At 42.2% G+C, this 18,657-nt stretch overlaps 1 protein-coding gene across 3 annotated transcripts in view; it reads right to left on the minus strand.

Annotated features, from left to right (window-relative positions):
- The window catches only part of LOC142150936 (phospholipid scramblase 2-like), a 93,646-nt gene that overhangs the window by 37,517 nt on the left and 37,472 nt on the right, over nt 1–18,657 (minus strand). For 2 of the 3 annotated variants that reach the window (XM_075206138.1, XM_075206137.1), the window contains exon 2: nt 9,008–9,091. The exons of the other annotated variant lie outside the window; for it this stretch is intronic. In XM_075206138.1, coding sequence (XP_075062239.1) covers nt 9,008–9,020 — 13 coding nt within the window. In that variant the 5' untranslated portion in view covers nt 9,021–9,091. The remainder of the gene's footprint in view (nt 1–9,007; nt 9,092–18,657) is intronic. 3 annotated transcript variants of the gene reach the window in all.

The following is an 18,657-nucleotide window of genomic DNA, read 5'->3' on the forward strand; positions in this document are numbered from 1 at the left end:
GATGGGGACCCCAAAACTTGTAGGGGTTTCCTTAACCAATGTTCAGTCCATTTTGAGCTCCAACCTCAAAATTTTTCTACCCATCGTTCCAGAGTGGCCTATCTTATCTCTTTGTTTTCTGGACAAGCCCTGGCTTGGGCCTCCCCTCTGTGGGAAAGAAATGACCCAATATTGCAAGATAGTGCTAAATTCATTGCTACATTTCGAAGTGTGTTCGATGAACCAGGTCGTGTGACCTCCGCTGCTTCCAGCATCCTCCGTTTGCGACAAGGATCTCATACAGTAGGACAGTACGTCATTCAATTTAGGATCTTAGCCTCTGAACTTCAGTGGAACACTGAAGCTCTAGTTGCCGCCTTCTGGCAGGGGCTCTCCGATAAAATTAAAGATGCACTGACTACCCAGGAGCTTCCTTCGTCACTTGAAGATCTGATCTCTCTTTGCCATCGTGTTGATATGAGATTTCGTGAAAGAGAGGCTGAGAAAACAACTTCTGCTAAAGCACCTCTTCGTTCTAACCCTCAATTTCGTCCAGTTTCACCCTCTGTGATTCCCATGGAGTTAGGACGTTCCAAATTATCTTCAGAGGAGAGGAAACGAAGAGTAAAGAATAGACTCTGTATCTATTGTGCTGATTCCACTCATATGCTCAGCTCTTGCCCTAAGAGATCGGGAAATGCCAGGCCCTAACTAGTTCTGGAGAGGTGAAGTTAGGGTCCCTGGAGTCCTCTCCATCTTCCATGAAATCTAAAGTCTGTGCCTTTGACGTTACGATTTCCTGTGCTACCAAAACCTTTGAGTCACAGGCATTGAGTGATTCCGGAGCAGCAGGAAATTTTATTTCCAAATCATTAGTAAATCAATGGTCTCTACCTGTGATTACCTTAAAAACACCCATTACTGTGACGGCTATAGATGGATCACGTCTCATCAACGGTCTCATCACTCAGAGTACGTCTCCAGTAACCCTTCAGATTGGTGCCCTGCATCATGAAGAAATATCGTTTTTAATCCTTCCTGTTACGACAAGTCCAATTGTCTTAGGCCTTCCATGGCTTCAGTGTCACTCTCCCCAGATTGACTGGCGCACCCCTCAAGTCACGTCTTGGGGGTCTGAATGTCACCATCGTTGCCTTTCCCAAGTCATTCCTCTCAAAGTACAGCAATCTTCCATCTCATCTACCTCACCGGGACTCCCTCCTCAATATGCTTCATTTACTGATGTTTTTGATAAAGCTCAGTCTGAACGTCTTCCTCCTCATCGTTCTTGGGATTGTCCGATCGACCTTCTACCTGGCAAGACTCCCCCCAGGGGCCGGGTCTATCCACTCTCGTTACCTGAGACTCAAGCTACATCTGAGTATATACAGGAGAACCTCCAGCGTGGGTTTATTCGACCTTCCACCTCTCCCGCTGGAGCTGGGTTCTTCTTCGTTAAAAAGAAGGATGGATCTTTACGCCCTTGCATAGATTTTCGTGGACTCAATGCCATTACTATCAAGAATCGGTACCCCATTCCGCTGATCACTGAGCTATTCGATCGCATCAAGGGAGCCCGTATCTTTACTAAGTTGGATCTTCGTGGTGCCTACAATTTAATCAGAATCCGTTCCGGTGACGAATGGAAGACAGCGTTTAACACCAGAGACGGGCATTACGAATATCTGGTAATGCCTTTCGGGCTGTGTAATGCCCCCGCTGTTTTTCAAGGTTTCATTAATGAGATCTTCCGGGACTTATTATATGTATGTGTCGTCGTCTACCTGGACGACATATTGATCTTTTCACAGGACCTGCCTTCTCACCACCAACATGTGGCAGAAGTCCTTTCCAGGCTACGAAAAAATTCATTGTTCTGTAAATTAGAAAAATGTTCATTCGAATTACCCCAGATTCCATTCTTGGGGTATATAGTTTCCGGAGTTGGCCTGAAAATGGATCCCGACAAGGTGAATGCTGTACTACATTGGCCCCAGCCAACTACTCTTCGTGCCATCCAGCGTTTTTTAGGTTTTGCCAATTACTATAGACGCTTCATTCAAGACTTTTCTTCCATTGCATCTCCTATTGTGGCCTTGACTAGGAAGGGGGCTAATCCTAAGCAATGGTCACCTGAGGCTCTTCAAGCCTTTCTAATACTAAAAGAGTCCTTCTCTTCGGCTCCAATCCTTCGACAGCCTGATGTGACACTCCCCTTCTTCCTGGAAGTAGATGCCTCTAATGTGGGCTTAGGAGCTATTCTCTCCCAACGCTCGGAACAGCAAAAATTTCATCCTTGTGCCTTCTATTCTCGGGGTCTCCTGCCCGCAGAGAAGAATTATACTATCGGGGACAAGGAGTTACTGGCTATCAAAGCTGCATTAGAGGAATGGAGATACTTATTGGAAGGAGCTCGCCATCCGGTGACGATCTTCACAGATCATAAGAACTTGTCATATCTCCAGTCTGCCCAATGCTTGAACCCTCGTCAAGCAAGATGGTCTCTTTTCTTTTCCCGTTTTGAATTAATAATAACCTTCAAACCAGCTGCCAAGAACAAAAAAGCTGACGCTTTATCTAGAGCTTTTATGTCGTCCTCTGATATAGAAGAGGTTTCCAACCATACCATTCTAGACCCCAAATGTATCTCACTGGCTGCTTCATCCACCAAAACGCTACCATTTGGGAAGACCCTCGTGCCTCCTACTCTAAGGAGGAAAATCCTTTCGTGGTTCCATGCCTCTCGTTTTTCTGGGCACGCCGGCGAACACAAGACCTTTGAGATTCTCTCTCGAAGTTACTGGTGGCCTTCAATGAGGAGAGACGTCAAAGAGTTCATTGCTTCCTGTGAGCTATGTTCCCAGTTTAAATCCTCCCGCAGAACTCCAGCAGGGTTGCTGCGACCACTACCCATTCCGTCCAAACCGTGGACCCATATTAGTATGGATTTCGTTACTGACTTACCACCTAGTAAGAATCATAACACTATTTGGGTGGTGGTGGACAGATTTTCGAAGATGGCTCATTTCATTCCTCTGGCTGGTTTGCCTTCCTCGTCCATTCTGGCTGAACATTTCATTAAAGAGATCTTCCGTATCCATGGATGTCCGTCTGAGATTGTGTCGGATAGAGGAGTACAATTCGTTTCCAGATTCTGGCGAGCCCTTTGTAAAACCTTGGGCATACGATTAGCACTCTCATCTTCTTACCATCCGCAATCTAACGGACAAACTGAACGTGTCAATCAAGATCTTGAGACTTTTATAAGGATGTTCTCATCAGCCAATCAAGACAACTGGGTAGAGTTGCTCCCTTGGGCTGAATTCGCCCATAACAACATGTATCATGAGTCATCATCCAAAACTCCATTTTTTGTGGTCTACGGTCACCATCCGTCTTTTCCGGAATTTCCTGCCCTCCCGCCCACCCAAGTTCCTGCGGTGGAGATTGCTTGTCAGACCTTTAAAAATATCTGGTCTCAGGTCAAAACCTGTTTAAAGAAGACATCTATCAAATATAAATCTTTCGCAGATAAGAAGAGGCGGGCTATTCCACCACTAAAAATTGGAGATCGTGTCTGGTTATCTACTAAAAACATTCGTTTGAAGGTTCCATCTATGAAATTCGCCCCTCGTTTTATTGGTCCATATAGGATCATTCAAGTAATCAATCCAGTATGTGTGAAACTTCTTCTTCCTAAGAATCTTCGGATTTCCAATGCCTTCCATGTGTCTTTACTCAAACCTCTTATTATCAACCGTTTCTCAAATCCTCCCTCAGCTCCGCAGCCAGTTCAAGTTCATCAGGAGGAGGATTTCGAAATTACTGAGGTACTAGACGCAAAAATTTCGCGAGGAGTCCTCCGTTTCCTCGTTCATTGGAGGGGCTTTGGTCCTGAGGAGCGCTCTTGGATCAAAGCTGAAGATCTTAATGCTCCTGCCCTTTTGAAGAAGTTCTACTCCAAAAATCCGGACAAGCCCGGTTCCAGGCGTTCTGTGCCCACCTTTAAAAGGGGGGGTACTGTCACTCACCGTACTGTGAGTGCCTCTTCCCGGACATTTAGGAACCGTGGCCGTCCTCCATCCTGAGGGTCTGCGCATGCGCAGCCCTTTCCTATACTTCAGTGTATGTCCCTTTAACTCAATTGGCAGATCAGGCAACACTCCCTATATTAAGCACCTGTGGTCAACACCACGTGGCCTGATCTTGGAGTCTCATTCCTTATGAGTCTCTGAAGGTGTTCCTGTATTCCTCGTGTTTTCAGCGCTGCTGATTCCTGTGGTTTCCAAACCACTTCTACCTCTGTGGTTTCCAAACCACTTCTACTACTGTGGTTCCCATACCACTTCTACCATCAACTGTATCATCGTGACTGTTAGCTGATTCCTATCCGCTGCCTCCGTGCACTACAGTCTTCCAAACCACTTCAACGCTATTACTTATCATCGTGACTGTTTGCTGATTCCTATCCGCTGCCTCCGTGCACTTCAGTCCTCTAATCCACATCATCGCTATTATATTTCACTGTGACTGTTTGCTGGTTCCTACCCGCTGCCTCTGTGCACTCCAACCGTTACTTTACATCCACTCACCTGTTCCTCATCAAGTCCGTGAGCTGATTCCTATCCGCTGCCTCCGTGCACTACAAGCCTTCAGCCTGCAACTCGCCTGTGTTCATTATCGTGACTGTTAGCTGTTGTCTATCCGCTGCTTCCGTGCACTACAGCCTCCAGCCTACAACTCGCCTGTGTTCATCATCGGGATTGTTAGCTGATGTCTACCCGCTGCTTCCGTGCACTACAGCCTCCAGCCTACAACTCGCCTGTGTTCATCATCGTGACAAGTTAGCTGATTCCTATCCGCTGCTCCTGTGCACTGCAGTCTCTTTTTAGCTCTCCTGTGTTTCCTCGAGACTGCTGCTCTCATTGCCATTTGCTACTCTCCGTGATCAACAGCTCCTGGTCTACTCTGCTCTCCCGTGTTCCAGCGCTACTGACAACTATTGGTTGCTACTGGTTACCTCCGTGTACCGCAGAGCCCTGCTGCTGCTGACCGCGCTATCATCCATCTACTGCTGATCCGCTCTCCACGCCTTCACGTGTCCCGCAGGTCTACCCTCCTGTCTGCATTGGATTTATATCTCATCTACTACTCCTCTGCTGGATCATCTCCACTCTCCTGGGTCCTGCGTGAGTCCAGTTCCACGTGTTATTGATTCCTGTGGATTCGTGTCCCTGTTGGTCTACTTATCTGTGCGCTGCACCTACTGACCGCTGCCTCAGGTATCCTGGGACTTCTCATCCAGCCGGCCTCCTGCCGCTCAGGTATCCCTGCACTCCTATCTGACTGCCTGCTTCTGAACCACGGTATGCATACTTCTCATTGACTGTGCTGTGTATTGCATATCTTGCTGGACTGTGTTGGTTCTCCTCTGGAGTCTGCTATCCGCTGAGTCTATTGCCATCATTGACTGTGTTAACTTGTGCTGGACTACTTCAAGAGACTTCCTATATTTGCAGACCTGTTCAGTCAGTTATATCTATATTGTGCATGTTACTGTGGATCGTATATAAGGTGCCTGTGTATATCCTGTGTTGCAGTCTCTCCCCGTGCACCTCCTCACATATATATTCAGTGGTACAACTTGCTAGTAGCAGACCACTGATACCTGTTTCCAGTATCACCTGTTCCAGTATCCTCTCACATAGCAGTAGTACAACTTGCTATCGCAGACCACTGACTCCCGATACCTCCACTTGGATTCCATTCCTTCACTCAGACAGCGGTACAACTTGCTATCCGCAGACCGCTGACTCTCATCACCTCCTCGTTTCTGTTGGACATTCCTCCTCACTATAGCAGTGGTACAACTTGCTATCGCAGACCACTGACTACCTTCACGTGTCCTTGTCCTACAGTTCCTCGTGTACTATTACCTCCATATTACCAGTGCTGCTAGTCATAGACTTTCCTGAGCATCTCATCGTCTGCTGTTTCCTGTTTCGTGATCACCCAGCTACCAGAGTACCCTATTACCATCTACATTGCTCTGGTAAGCCTACCACCTGGTGATCCCTGGGTAAAGACTCCTAGTGCCCGTGACAATCAGTTCAACTAATACACTGAACCTATCCATGTTTGGTATCTATAAATTGGTAAATTTGTATTGGATTTATTAATAATAAAATTGGGTATGTGTGACACTCTCCATTAACGTTATGTTACATTCTAGCAGTTGGTATTAAACCGAGATGTATATTGTGGTTGTAAAACACAGGCCACCACCAGAGGCCAAACCTCCCAGAGGAGGGGAAAGGTGATAAAGTGTCTAACATTGATAAGCTGTCCATCTTCTAAGCCAATTTCCCTTGGTGCAGAATATACAACTTGTATGTAAGTTCATTCTCTGAAACTTTATCCTTTTATTTTACATGTTTTGCTCATATTATGTCATGTCTGTTTTTATAATCTGTAAGAATTGTACTTTTTTGTATATAAAATCTAAAATGTAATAAGTGATGTCTTTCTTGCTCTAAATGAATTCACTGCCTGTTTATAAAAGGTTGATTGCTTGACTGTGTTAACCCTTTAAATACCAGTGTGTGAAGTGTTTATGCTTTCAGAGTGCAGAGTGTGGTCAACTGAGTAATTAAGTTATAGGTTTTCTACAGGCTGATACATAGCTTGTGGCAGTTACAGAGAGGTGTGGGAGTGTGTGTCTGTGTGGGGAAAGGGACCAGCTAAATCTGTAGCTTAAGAGATAGGTGAGAGTGAGATTGAGACTGGGGTCCTGTACCTTACCTTAATTATCTGCATTAAAAGCATCCTTTGTACTGTGTCCACGCAAAGTGATGTAATTTACTGCTGGAGAGCTTTGTGAAAGTCGGATTTTACATTTGACAGTCAGTGAGCCTTGCGAAAATAGTACCTGTTAAGTCCACATTTTAACATTGTTACAGTTATAGTCCAGCATTTTATAACTGTCGCTTTTATAGTCTTTGGTTTTGTAATGTTGCTGTATGCTCTGTCGGCATTTACCGCGCCGAGGAAATGACTAACACCGTCCTGTTCTATCCACCTTTTTCGAATTACCCGACTTCTCTCTTCCTGCAGCACACAGCATGGTCCTTGATTTCTCTCAGATTTGGACCCAAGAGTCCTGGAAAACTTTGAAACGGTACAAACTGTTTGCTAACCGTCACCATAAAATCTCCCTGTACTCCATGTTGGGGATAAGGTGTGGTTATATGCTCGTAAACTGAGACTCCAAAGTGCCTTCAATGCAATTTGCACCACGATTTAACAGCCTTTATCGTATTTCCCATATTATCAATCCAGTTTCCTACAAGCTCCAGCTGTCTCCCTCTCTTATAATTCATAATTACTTCCACTTATATTCAACGAATTTTCCAAGAACCTGATTCTCCCCATCTATTAAGACTGTTACAGGCGACGAGTATAAGGTGGAAGGCATCCTGAAATCTCATACTTTCTGAGTTTCTAGTTAACTATGGCCCAGAAGAAAGAACTTGGGTTGACAAGAAAGATTTTCACATACCTCGCCTTTTCTCCAGTTATTTTTTAAAGAGACATGCTTCTAATTCCCCTCCAACAGGGAGAGGAAGGGGGCACAGTGAGACGTCGTTCCCGCTCTTCTTCCGGTCACCTGTCTGTTCCTCGTTCTTCATCTTGGCTTGGAACATTGCGGATGAATACGCGGTGGACATTCATCCTTTTGCTAGGCAACGGGACGCTCCTTGCCTCTCATGTCAATGGTCAGTCTTCCTGACTGCCCAAATTCTCCCCCAGCTAGTCAGGCCTCGCTCCACCCAATAAATAGAAGACTCTGGCACCACTAGGGTGCCAGAGTATTAGGTCAAACCTAGCTCCAGCGTTCTATCCGTGTGTTCCACTCACCTGTATCCTGCTATCCTGCAGTGTATTTTGGCTCCAGACCCGGCTTGTATCCTGGCCGTCCCTTTGGATTGTGATTTTGCCTCAAAATGATTTCTCTGGTCCTGACTCCTGGCTACCATGACCGCGCTCTGGACATACCTTGTACCTCGCTGCCCGGCTGGTTTGACCCAGATTGTTTGAGAATCGCAACCTAGGCACCCGTTGCAGCCACATGCATTCTCCCTTGAGGGTGTCCCTGGTGAATACAATGGGTGCGTTAATCTCCACTCCTCCTTGGTCAGTTGAGTTAATACCAGCAAGTGGACACATCCGATTCTTCATTCATAACAGTTGCCATTTAATATCTTTACGAAATTTATCACAATAATGATTATCATTAAGTTTTCCTTTAATGCTTGAAAGAGCCGCTGTATTGGGAGAGACGTTCTGCTTGCAGGAGCTTTACCAGTAGAAGTAGGACCTCTGCCATTATTAGTACTGAGATACGGCTGTTCAATAGACTGATCCATAACAATAGAAGTAACACTGTGAACTACAATCACCGCAAAATAATTCTAATGACAATATTCTGTTTAACCTGCTCCTCCCCCATCAGGTGAACACACAGATTGTGTAATCCCTTCGTCTGTATCCCACCTGTTATACAGAGGGACACATCTATGAGCTAGAATGTCCCATTCTTATCTACAGAACTAGGATTCCTATAAAAGCTAATTGTTAATATTCACAGATTTATTATTATTAAAAGTATATTGCAGTTGCATTACTGACTGCTGAAGGCTCGGAGCACTCCAGGTTCTGAACCTCCTCTTATCTACTTCCCAACACAACGTCCATCACAAGGACAGAGCGGTATATGTACACATTGCGGTGTCCGAGGGGTGCCGGGAAGGCAATGTTTTCTATGTCTTTCAGAGTAGAGGGGAGTATGAAAATCTGAATCTCAACTTGGATTGGACAAACTCAGAACTGTCGGATTCCATAGACAGTGAATGGCATATCTCCGGAATATACAGTTAGCTAAAAATAAACACAAATGTTCAGTATACTGAAGAGCATACAATCTACATAACTACATGGAAATACAAATATAATATAACTAATTGTTTACCTATAGATGACATTTAGACCACAGCAAGAGTCTTCTGTATGTGTTTAGGAACTGTTCAAATTCTAACACCGGAGAGGGTACTTCCTGAAACATGATGAATGCAGGATTACTATGGAGGGACAGAGAGTACTGGGAGTATATATAAAGATATACAGAACAATACGGGGATATAGTGCAGGATTACTATGGAGGGACAGAGAGTACTGGGAGTATATATAAAGATATACAGAACAATACAGGATATAGTGCAGGATTACTATGGAGGGACAGAGAGTACTGGGAGTATATATAAAGATATACAGAACAATACAGGATATACTGCAGGATTACTATGGAGGGACAGAGAGTACTGGGAGTATATATATAAAGATATACAGAACAATACAGGATATAGTGCAGGATTACTATGGAGGGACAGAGAGTACTGGGAGTATATATAAAGATATACAAAACAATACAGGATATACTGCAGGATTACTATGGAGGGACAGAGAGTACTGGGAGTATATATAAAGATATACAGAACAATACAGGATATAGTGCAGGATTACTATGGAGGGATAGAGAGTACTGGGAGTATATATAAAGATATACAGAACAATACAGGATATAGTGCAGGATTACTATGGAGGGACAGAGAGTACTGGGAGTATATATAAAGATATGCAGAACAATACAGGATATAGTACAGGATTACTATGGAGGGACAGAGAGTACTGGGAGTATATATAAAGATATGCAGAACAATACAGGATATAGTGCAGGATTACTATGGAGGGACAGAGAGTACTGGGAGTATATATAAAGATTAGAGATGTGCACCGGCCACTTTTGGTGTCTCGTGTTTTGTGATTTGGGTTCGGATTTGTTTTGCAAAACACCTGTCGAAAGGTTTTGGTTCGGATTTAAGGTTTTGGATTCGGATTTATTTTGAAAAAAGCATAAAAAGTTCCAAAATCAAGTTTTTGGGCTTATTTTCACTCCTACGCTATTATTAACCTCAATAACATTCAATAACAATCATTTCCACTAATTTCCAGTCTATTCTGAACACCCTCACACCTTACAATATTGTTTTTAGTCCAAAACGTTTCACCGAGGTAGCTTTCTGGACTGCATAGTGGAGTGGTCTCGGTACCCAATTCGGTACAAGGGCCACAATATATCACCCTCAACTGGTCTCAATTCCACCAAAAAAGTATCTGGACTGCGTAGTGGAGTGGCCCCGGTACCCAATTTGGTACCGGGGCCACAATATAATAATAAAACCCTCAACTGGTCTGAATTCCAGTGCACAGATGGCGGACACCGGATGGACGTCTAAAACCAACATAGCAGTTAAGGGCGCTGTTCCTCTTTTTTGTGACTGCACAAACAATTAACGTTGTAATAGAAATGACAGTTTTTTATTTTTTTAAATATAGAAAGAAAGAAGGTAGCAATAGAAATGTCAGTTCCTCTTTTTTGGAACTGCACAAACAGTGATGAAAATGAAGGTGGAGCTGGTGGCATGTCACGGTCCTCTTCAGAGGACAATCTCCTGACCAGCAGGTCTTTGCACCGCTGTAGACTTATGTCTGCCGGAAACAGAGACACAACATACGCTTTAAACCGAGGATCGAGAACGGTGGCCAGAATGTATTCCTCTGACTTTAAAAGACTGACCACCCTCGGATCCTGGCAAAGCGTAGGAAGGGCTTCATCCACAAGAGCTACATGCTTGGTGGAATCGCAATGGTGTACCAGCTGGCAGTGTCGGAACTGACTTCTCGTGTGGCAAGTTCAAATGGCTGCAGAACCTTGCACAACACGGAAATCATTCTCCAGTGCGCTTGACTCAGGCGCATCCCCACTCCTTTTCCTATGTCGTAGGTGGCTGTGTAGGCTTGAATGGAGTTTTGATGCTCCTCCATCCTCTGCAGCATATAGAGGGTGGAGTTCTAGCACGTCACTAGCTCTTGTTAATTTAGATTGCAAGGCTTATAAATACTTTGAAGATAAAAAAAAGCAGGCTGCACAGACTGTGGAGCTAGAAAGTGAAATTAAATGGACTACGTTACTTTGGTGGCTATCTATGCCCCCCCCCCCCCGCCCTACACTTGTAGTTAAATATAAAAAAAGCAGCCTGCATAGACTGTAGAACTAGAAATTCAAATATACAAAGAAATGGACAAAGGCAGTTTGGTATCTGTCTGCATCAGATCCCCTCTCCACTAGGAGTAAAATAGAAAACTATTCAGACGTTATATAATCTAGAATATAAATAGAAATTGAGAAAGGCAATTTGGTATCTGTCTGCATCATAATCATCAACATCCTCCTCAGCGCCAGCTACATCAATATCCTCCTCCCGGTGTACAACATTCACACCTTCATTAGCCAAATCTGTAACTGGACTGTGGGTGATCCTTCCAGCATATGCAGAGGGCGTGCTGCAAATGGTGGAAGGAGCCACCTCTTCCCGTACATTGATGGGAAGGTCAGGCTTCGCAACCACCAACACCCTTGGACTCGCCTTGGGGATTTGTGATAATTTCTCTTTAGAAGGCAGAGTTGTTTGCTGTGTTGTTGCTGACAGCATAACTCTCTTACATTTTTTGTAGGGGGGGGAGGAGGGCTTAGTTCTTTGGGTGAAGCTGAACCACTAGTCATGAACACGGGCCAGGGCCTAAGCCGTTCCTTGCCACTGCGTGTCGTAAATGGCATATTGGCAACTTTACGTTTCTCCTCAGATGATTTTAAGTTTCTCTTTTTGCTACTTTTACTGAACTTGGGCTTTTGGGATTTTACATGCCCTGTATTAGGAGATTGGGCATCGGGCTTGCCAGACGACGTTGATGGCATTTCATCGTCTATGTCATGACTAGTGGCAGCAGCTTCAGCATTAGGAGGGAGTGGGTCTTGATCTTTCCCTACTTTATCCTCCAAATTTTTGTTCTGCATTATATGTAGCACAAGAGAGTGTACCCCTAAGCCACACACACTCGGCAAAGCCTTTAAAAATTATATGCGGCACAGGAGAGTACCACTGGACTGGAGTTATACAGCAGTACCACTGGACTTAGACTGCAGAATCAGTGACATTTGTAATATGGCAATAACAACAATGGACTTATACTGCTGAATCAGTGAACTTTGTAATATTGCAGTACCACTGGACTTATACTGCAGAATGAGTGAACTTTGTAATATAGCAGTACCAATGGACTTATACTGCATGATTGTTTTGGGATATTCCTTTTTTTTTTTTTTTATAATTACTTTTTTTGTAATTTTTTTTATAACTATTTTTGAATTTTTTTTATAATTTGGGAATAATGTGGAAATAACAATGCCCTTAGAAGGACAGAGCACAGGACACAGCACCACTGGACTGAACAGGACACAGCACAGGACCCAGCAGCCCCACTGAACTCAGAAGGACAGAGCACAGGACACAGCACCACTGGACTGAACAGGACACAGCACAGGACCCAGCAGCACCACTGAACTCAGAAGGACAGAGCACAGGACACAGCACCACTGGACTGAGCAGAACACAGAGCACAGCACAGCACAGAACTGAACAGCACGAGATATAGCAGGACAGAGGACCACCTAACACACCCTCCCTCTACCCTGATCAATGCCCGAGTGAAGATGGCGGCGACTAGCGGGGAATTTATAGGAACCGAGTATCGCGAGATCCGACAGCGGGATTATGACTCAGAGCCTCGGTTTCAGTTTTGCAATTGGCGGGAATACCCGGATCTGTCTCGGATCCGGCTCGGATCTGCAACGTTCGGGTGGGCTCGGATTTCAGAAATCCGAGTGCGCTCATCTTTAATAAAGATATACAGAACAATACAGGATATAGTGCAGGATTACTATGGAGGGATAGAGAGTACTGGGAGTATATATAAAGATATACAGAACAATACAGGATATAGTACAGGATTACTATGGAGGGACAGAGAGTACTAGGAGTATATATAAAGATATACAGAACAGTACAGGATATACTGCAGGATTACTATGGAGGGACAAAGAGTACTGGTAGTATATATGAAGATATACAGAACAATACAGGATATAGTGCAGGATTACTATGGAGGGACAGAGAGTACTAGGAGTATATATAAAGATACACAGAACAATTCAGGATATAGTACAGGATTACTATGGAGAAGCTTAGAGTACAGGGAGTATATATAAATATATACAGAACAATACAGGATATAGTGCAGGATTACTATGGAGGGACAGAGAGTACTAGGAGTATATATAAAGATATACAGAACAATACAGGATATAGTGCAGGATTACTATGGAGGGACAGAGGGTACTGGGAGTATATATAAAGATATACAGAACAATACAGGGATATAGTACAGGATTACTATGGAGGGACAGAGAGTACTAGGAGTATATATAAAGATATACAGAACAATACAGGTTATAGTACAGGATTACTATGCAGGGACAGAGTACTGGTAGTATATATGAAGATATACAGAACAATACAGGATATAGTGCAGGATTACTATGGAGGGACAGAGAGTACTAGGAGTATATATAAAGATATACAGAACAATACAGGTTATAGTACAGGATTACTATGCAGGGACAGAGTACTGGTAGTATATATGAAGATATACAGAACAATACAGGATATAGTGCAGGATTACTATGGAGGGACAGAGAGTACTGGGAGTATATATATAAAGATACACAGAACAATTCAGGATATAGTACAGGATTACTATGGAGAAGCTTAGAGTACAGGGAGTATATATAAATATATACAGAACAATACAGGATATAGTGCAGGATTACTATGGAGGGACAGAGAGTACTAGGAGTATATATAAAGATATACAGAACAATACAGGATATAGTACAGGATTACTATGGAGGGACAGAGAGTACTAGGAGTATATATAAAGATATACAGAACAATACAGGATATAGTACAGGATTACTATGAAGGGACAGAGAGTACTGGGAGTATATATAAAGATATACAGAACAATACGAGGATATAATGCAGGATTACTATGGAGGGACAGAGAGTACTAGGAGTATATATAAAGATACACAGAACAATTCAGGATATAGTACAGGATTACTATGGAGAAGCTTACAGTACAGGGAGTATATATAAATATATACAGAACAATACAGGATATAGTGCAGGATTACTATGGAGGGACAGAGAGTACTAGGAGTATATATAAAGATATACAGAACAATACAGGATATAGTACAGGATTACTATGGAGGGACAGAGAGTACTAGGAGTATATATAAAGATATACAGAACAATACAGGATATAGTGCAGGATTACTATGGAGGGACAGAGAGTACTAGGAGTATATATAAAGATACACAGAACAATTCAGGATATAGTACAGGATTACTATGGAGAAGCTTAGAGTACTGGGAGTATATATATAAAGATATACAGAACAATATAGGATATAGTGCAGGATTACTATGGAGGGACAGAGAGTACTAGGAGTATATATAAAGATATACAGAACAATACAGGATAAAGTGCAGGATTACTATGGAGGGACAGAGAATACTGGGAGTATATATAAAGATATACAGAACAATACAGGATATAGTGCAGGATTACTATGCAGGGACAGAGGGTACTGGGAGTATATATAAAGATATACAGAACAATACAGGATATAGGGCAGGATTACTATGGAGGGACAGAGAGTACTACGAGTATATATAAAGATATACAGAACAATACAGGATATAGTACAGGATTACTATGGAGGGACAGAGAGTACTAGGAGTATATATAAAGATATACAGAACAATACAGGATATAGTACAGGATTACTATGAAGGGACAGAGAGTACTGGGAGTATATATAAAGATATACAGAACAATACGAGGATATAATGCAGGATTACTATGGAGGGACAGAGAGTACTAGGAGTATATATAAAGATACACAGAACAATTCAGGATATAGTACAGGATTACTATGGAGAAGCTTAGAGTACAGGGAGTATATATAAATATATACAGAACAATACAGGATATAGTGCAGGATTACTATGGAGGGACAGAGAGTACTAGGAGTATATATAAAGATATACAGAACAATACAGGATATAGTACAGGATTACTATGGAGGGACAGAGAGTACTAGGAGTATATATAAAGATATACAGAACAATACAGGATATAGTGCAGGATTACTATGGAGGGACAGAGAGTACTAGGAGTATATATAAAGATACACAGAACAATTCAGGATATAGTACAGGATTACTATGGAGAAGCTTAGAGTACTGGGAGTATATATATAAAGATATACAGAACAATATAGGATATAGTGCAGGATTACTATGGAGGGACAGAGAGTACTAGGAGTATATATATAAAGATATACAGAACAATACAGGATAAAGTGCAGGATTACTATGGAGGGACAGAGAATACTGGGAGTATATATAAAGATATACAGAACAATACAGGATATAGTGCAGGATTACTATGCAGGGACAGAGGGTACTGGGAGTATATATAAAGATATACAGAACAATACAGGATATAGGGCAGGATTACTATGGAGGGACAGAGAGTACTAGGAGTATATATAAAGATATACAGAACAATACAGGATAAAGTGCAGGATTACTATGGAGGGACAGAGAGTACTGGGAGTATATATAAAGATTAGGGATGTGCACCGGCGACTTTTGAGGTCTCGTGTTTTGTGTTTTGGATCCGGATTTTCGTTATTTTTGAGGTTCGGATTTGTCTCGCAAAACACTTGACGAAAGGTCTCGATTCGGATTTAAGGTTTTGGATTCGGATTTTTTTTGAAAAAAACATAAAAAGTTTAAAAATCAAGTTTTTGGGCTTATTTTCACTCCTAGGCTATTATTAACCTCAATAACATTCAATAACAAGCATTTCCACTAATTTACAGTGTATTATGAACACCTCACAATATAGTTATTAGTCCAAAACGTTGCAACAAGGTATCTTTCTGGACTGCGTAGAGGAGTGGGTCACCACAATATATATTAAAAACCCTGAACTTTTATGATTCGCACCAATAAATGTACCTGGACTGCGTAGAGGAGTGGGTCACCACAAGATATATTAAAAACCCTGAACTTTTATGATTCGCACCAATAAATGTACCTGGACTGCGTAGAGGAGTGGGTCACCACAATATCTATTAAAAACCCTGAACTTTTATGAATCGCACCAATAAATGTACCTGGACTGCGTATAGGAGTGGGTCACCACAAGATATATTAAAAACCCTGAACTTTTATGATTCGCACCAATAAATGTACCTGGACTGCGTAGAGGAGTGGGTCACCACAATATCTATTAAAAACCCTGAACTTTTATGAATCGCACCAATAAATGTACCTGGACTGCGTAGAGGAGTGGGTCACCACAATATATTAAAAACCCTGAACTTTTATGATTCGCACCAATAAATGTACCTGGACTGCGTAGAGGAGTGGGTCACCACAATATCTTAAAAACCCTGAACTTTTATGATTCGCACCAATAATTGTACCTGGACTGCGTAGAGGAGTGGGTCACCACAATATATTAAAAACCCTGAACTTTTATGATTCGCACTAATAAATGTACCTGGACTGCGTAGAGGAGTGGGTCACCACAATATCTTAAAAACCCTGAACTTTTATGATTCGCACCAATAAATGTACCTGGACTGCGTAGAGGAGTGGGTCACCACAATATATTAAAAACCCTGAACTTTTATGATTCGCACTAATAAATGTACCTGGACTGCGTAGAGGAGTGGGTCACCACAATATCTTAAAAACCCTGAACTTTTATGATTCGCACCAATAAATGTACCTGGACTGCGTAGAGGAGTGGGTCACCACAATATATATTAAAAACCCTGAACTTTTATGATTCGCACCAATAAATGTACCTGGACTGCGTAGAGGAGTGGGTCACCACAATATCTTAAAAACCCTGAACTTTTATGATTCGCACCAATAAATGTACCTGGACTGCGTAGAGGAGTGGGTCACCACAATATATATTAAAAACCCTGAACTTTTATGATTCGCACCAATAAATGTACCTGGACTGCGTAGAGGAGTGGGTCACCACAATATCTTAAAAACCCTGAACTTTTATGATTCGCACCAATAAATGTACCTGGACTGCGTAGAGGAGTGGGTCACCACAATATATATTAAAAACCCTGAACTTTTATGATTCGCACCAATAAATGTACCTGGACTGCGTAGAGGAGTGGGCACTGGGCACCACAATAAAATATATAAAAAACCTTCAACAGATCTGCATTACACTACACATACGGCTGCTCCTCCATCCTCTCCATCATATACATGTTGGAGTTTTAGCGTGTGACAGCCTCTTGTTTTTGATAATGTCAGTGCATTTTGAATATTTTTCAATTTGCCCCACACCACTGAATGTACTTTATCTATGATACGCAATACGCATCTATCTATCTTGACTGCGTAGTGTGGTGGCCCCGGTACACAATTTGGTACCGAGGCCACAATATAATTAAAAAACCCTCCACGTGTCAGAATTCCACCAAACAAGTATCTGGACTGCATAGTGGGGTGGCCCCGGTACCCAATTTGATACCGGGGCCACAATACCTCCTCCAAACATGGTACAGACAATTCGTCATTGAGATCCCAGACAGACAGGGTCAAAGTGTTATTGTTTGACTTTGTAAACCCAAAAAACTGTCCCTGTTGCACATAGTCGTGCAATGAAGACTGACTTTTTCATTTAAAGGCACGATCTTTCAAGTATAGTGTTTGTAAGTCTAAGTCATATTATACTTTTGGTAAAATTGGTTTATTTTGTTCCTCTTTATGGTAATTAGTAATAGAATTAAAGTATGAAATAGAATTAAAGTATGAAATAGAATTAAAGTATGAAATAGAATTAAAGTATGAAATAGAGTGGTATATAGAGTTGTAGTGTGGTATAGATAGAGTGGTCCACACAATATAATAATAATAAAACCCTCCAAGTGTCAGAATTCCACCAAACAAGTATCTGGACTGCGTAGTGTGGTGGCCCCTGTACACAATTTGGTACCGAGGCCACAATATAATTAAAAAATTGGGCATCAACTGTCACCGTTGTTTAATATCTGATACACCTAAATATGGACTGCACAGTGGAGTGGCCCCGGTAGTAAATTTGGTGCCGGGGCCACAATACCTCCTCCAACTTCCAAGTGTAGTGTTTATAAAGACAGACAGCGTCGAAGTGTTATCAGTTGGCTTTCTTAACCCTAAAATTGTCCCTGTTGCAAATATTCGTGCAATGGACAGTTACTTTTTTATTGAAAGACTCAAGCTTTCAAGTGTAGTGTTTATAAAATATAAACAACAATACAGTAGTTTTAGAGCACGTCAAAAACTCTTGTTTTAAATTATGACACGGCATTTTACTTTTGGTTTAATTTCTTGAATTTTTTAAGATTTGGTTTTACTTTTTGAACATGGCAAACGACTGTTGATTGGTCATATAATGCCAAAAAAAAAGTTCCAAGATGGAATTGTCCTTGGGCCCTCACACCCACCCTTATGTTGTTGAAATAGGACATGCACACTTTAACAAACCAATCATTTCAGCGACAGGGCC

This window comes from Mixophyes fleayi, chromosome 4 (genome assembly GCF_038048845.1).
Source record: "Mixophyes fleayi isolate aMixFle1 chromosome 4, aMixFle1.hap1, whole genome shotgun sequence".
In the NCBI taxonomy this organism is placed as follows: Eukaryota; Metazoa; Chordata; class Amphibia; order Anura; family Limnodynastidae; genus Mixophyes; species Mixophyes fleayi.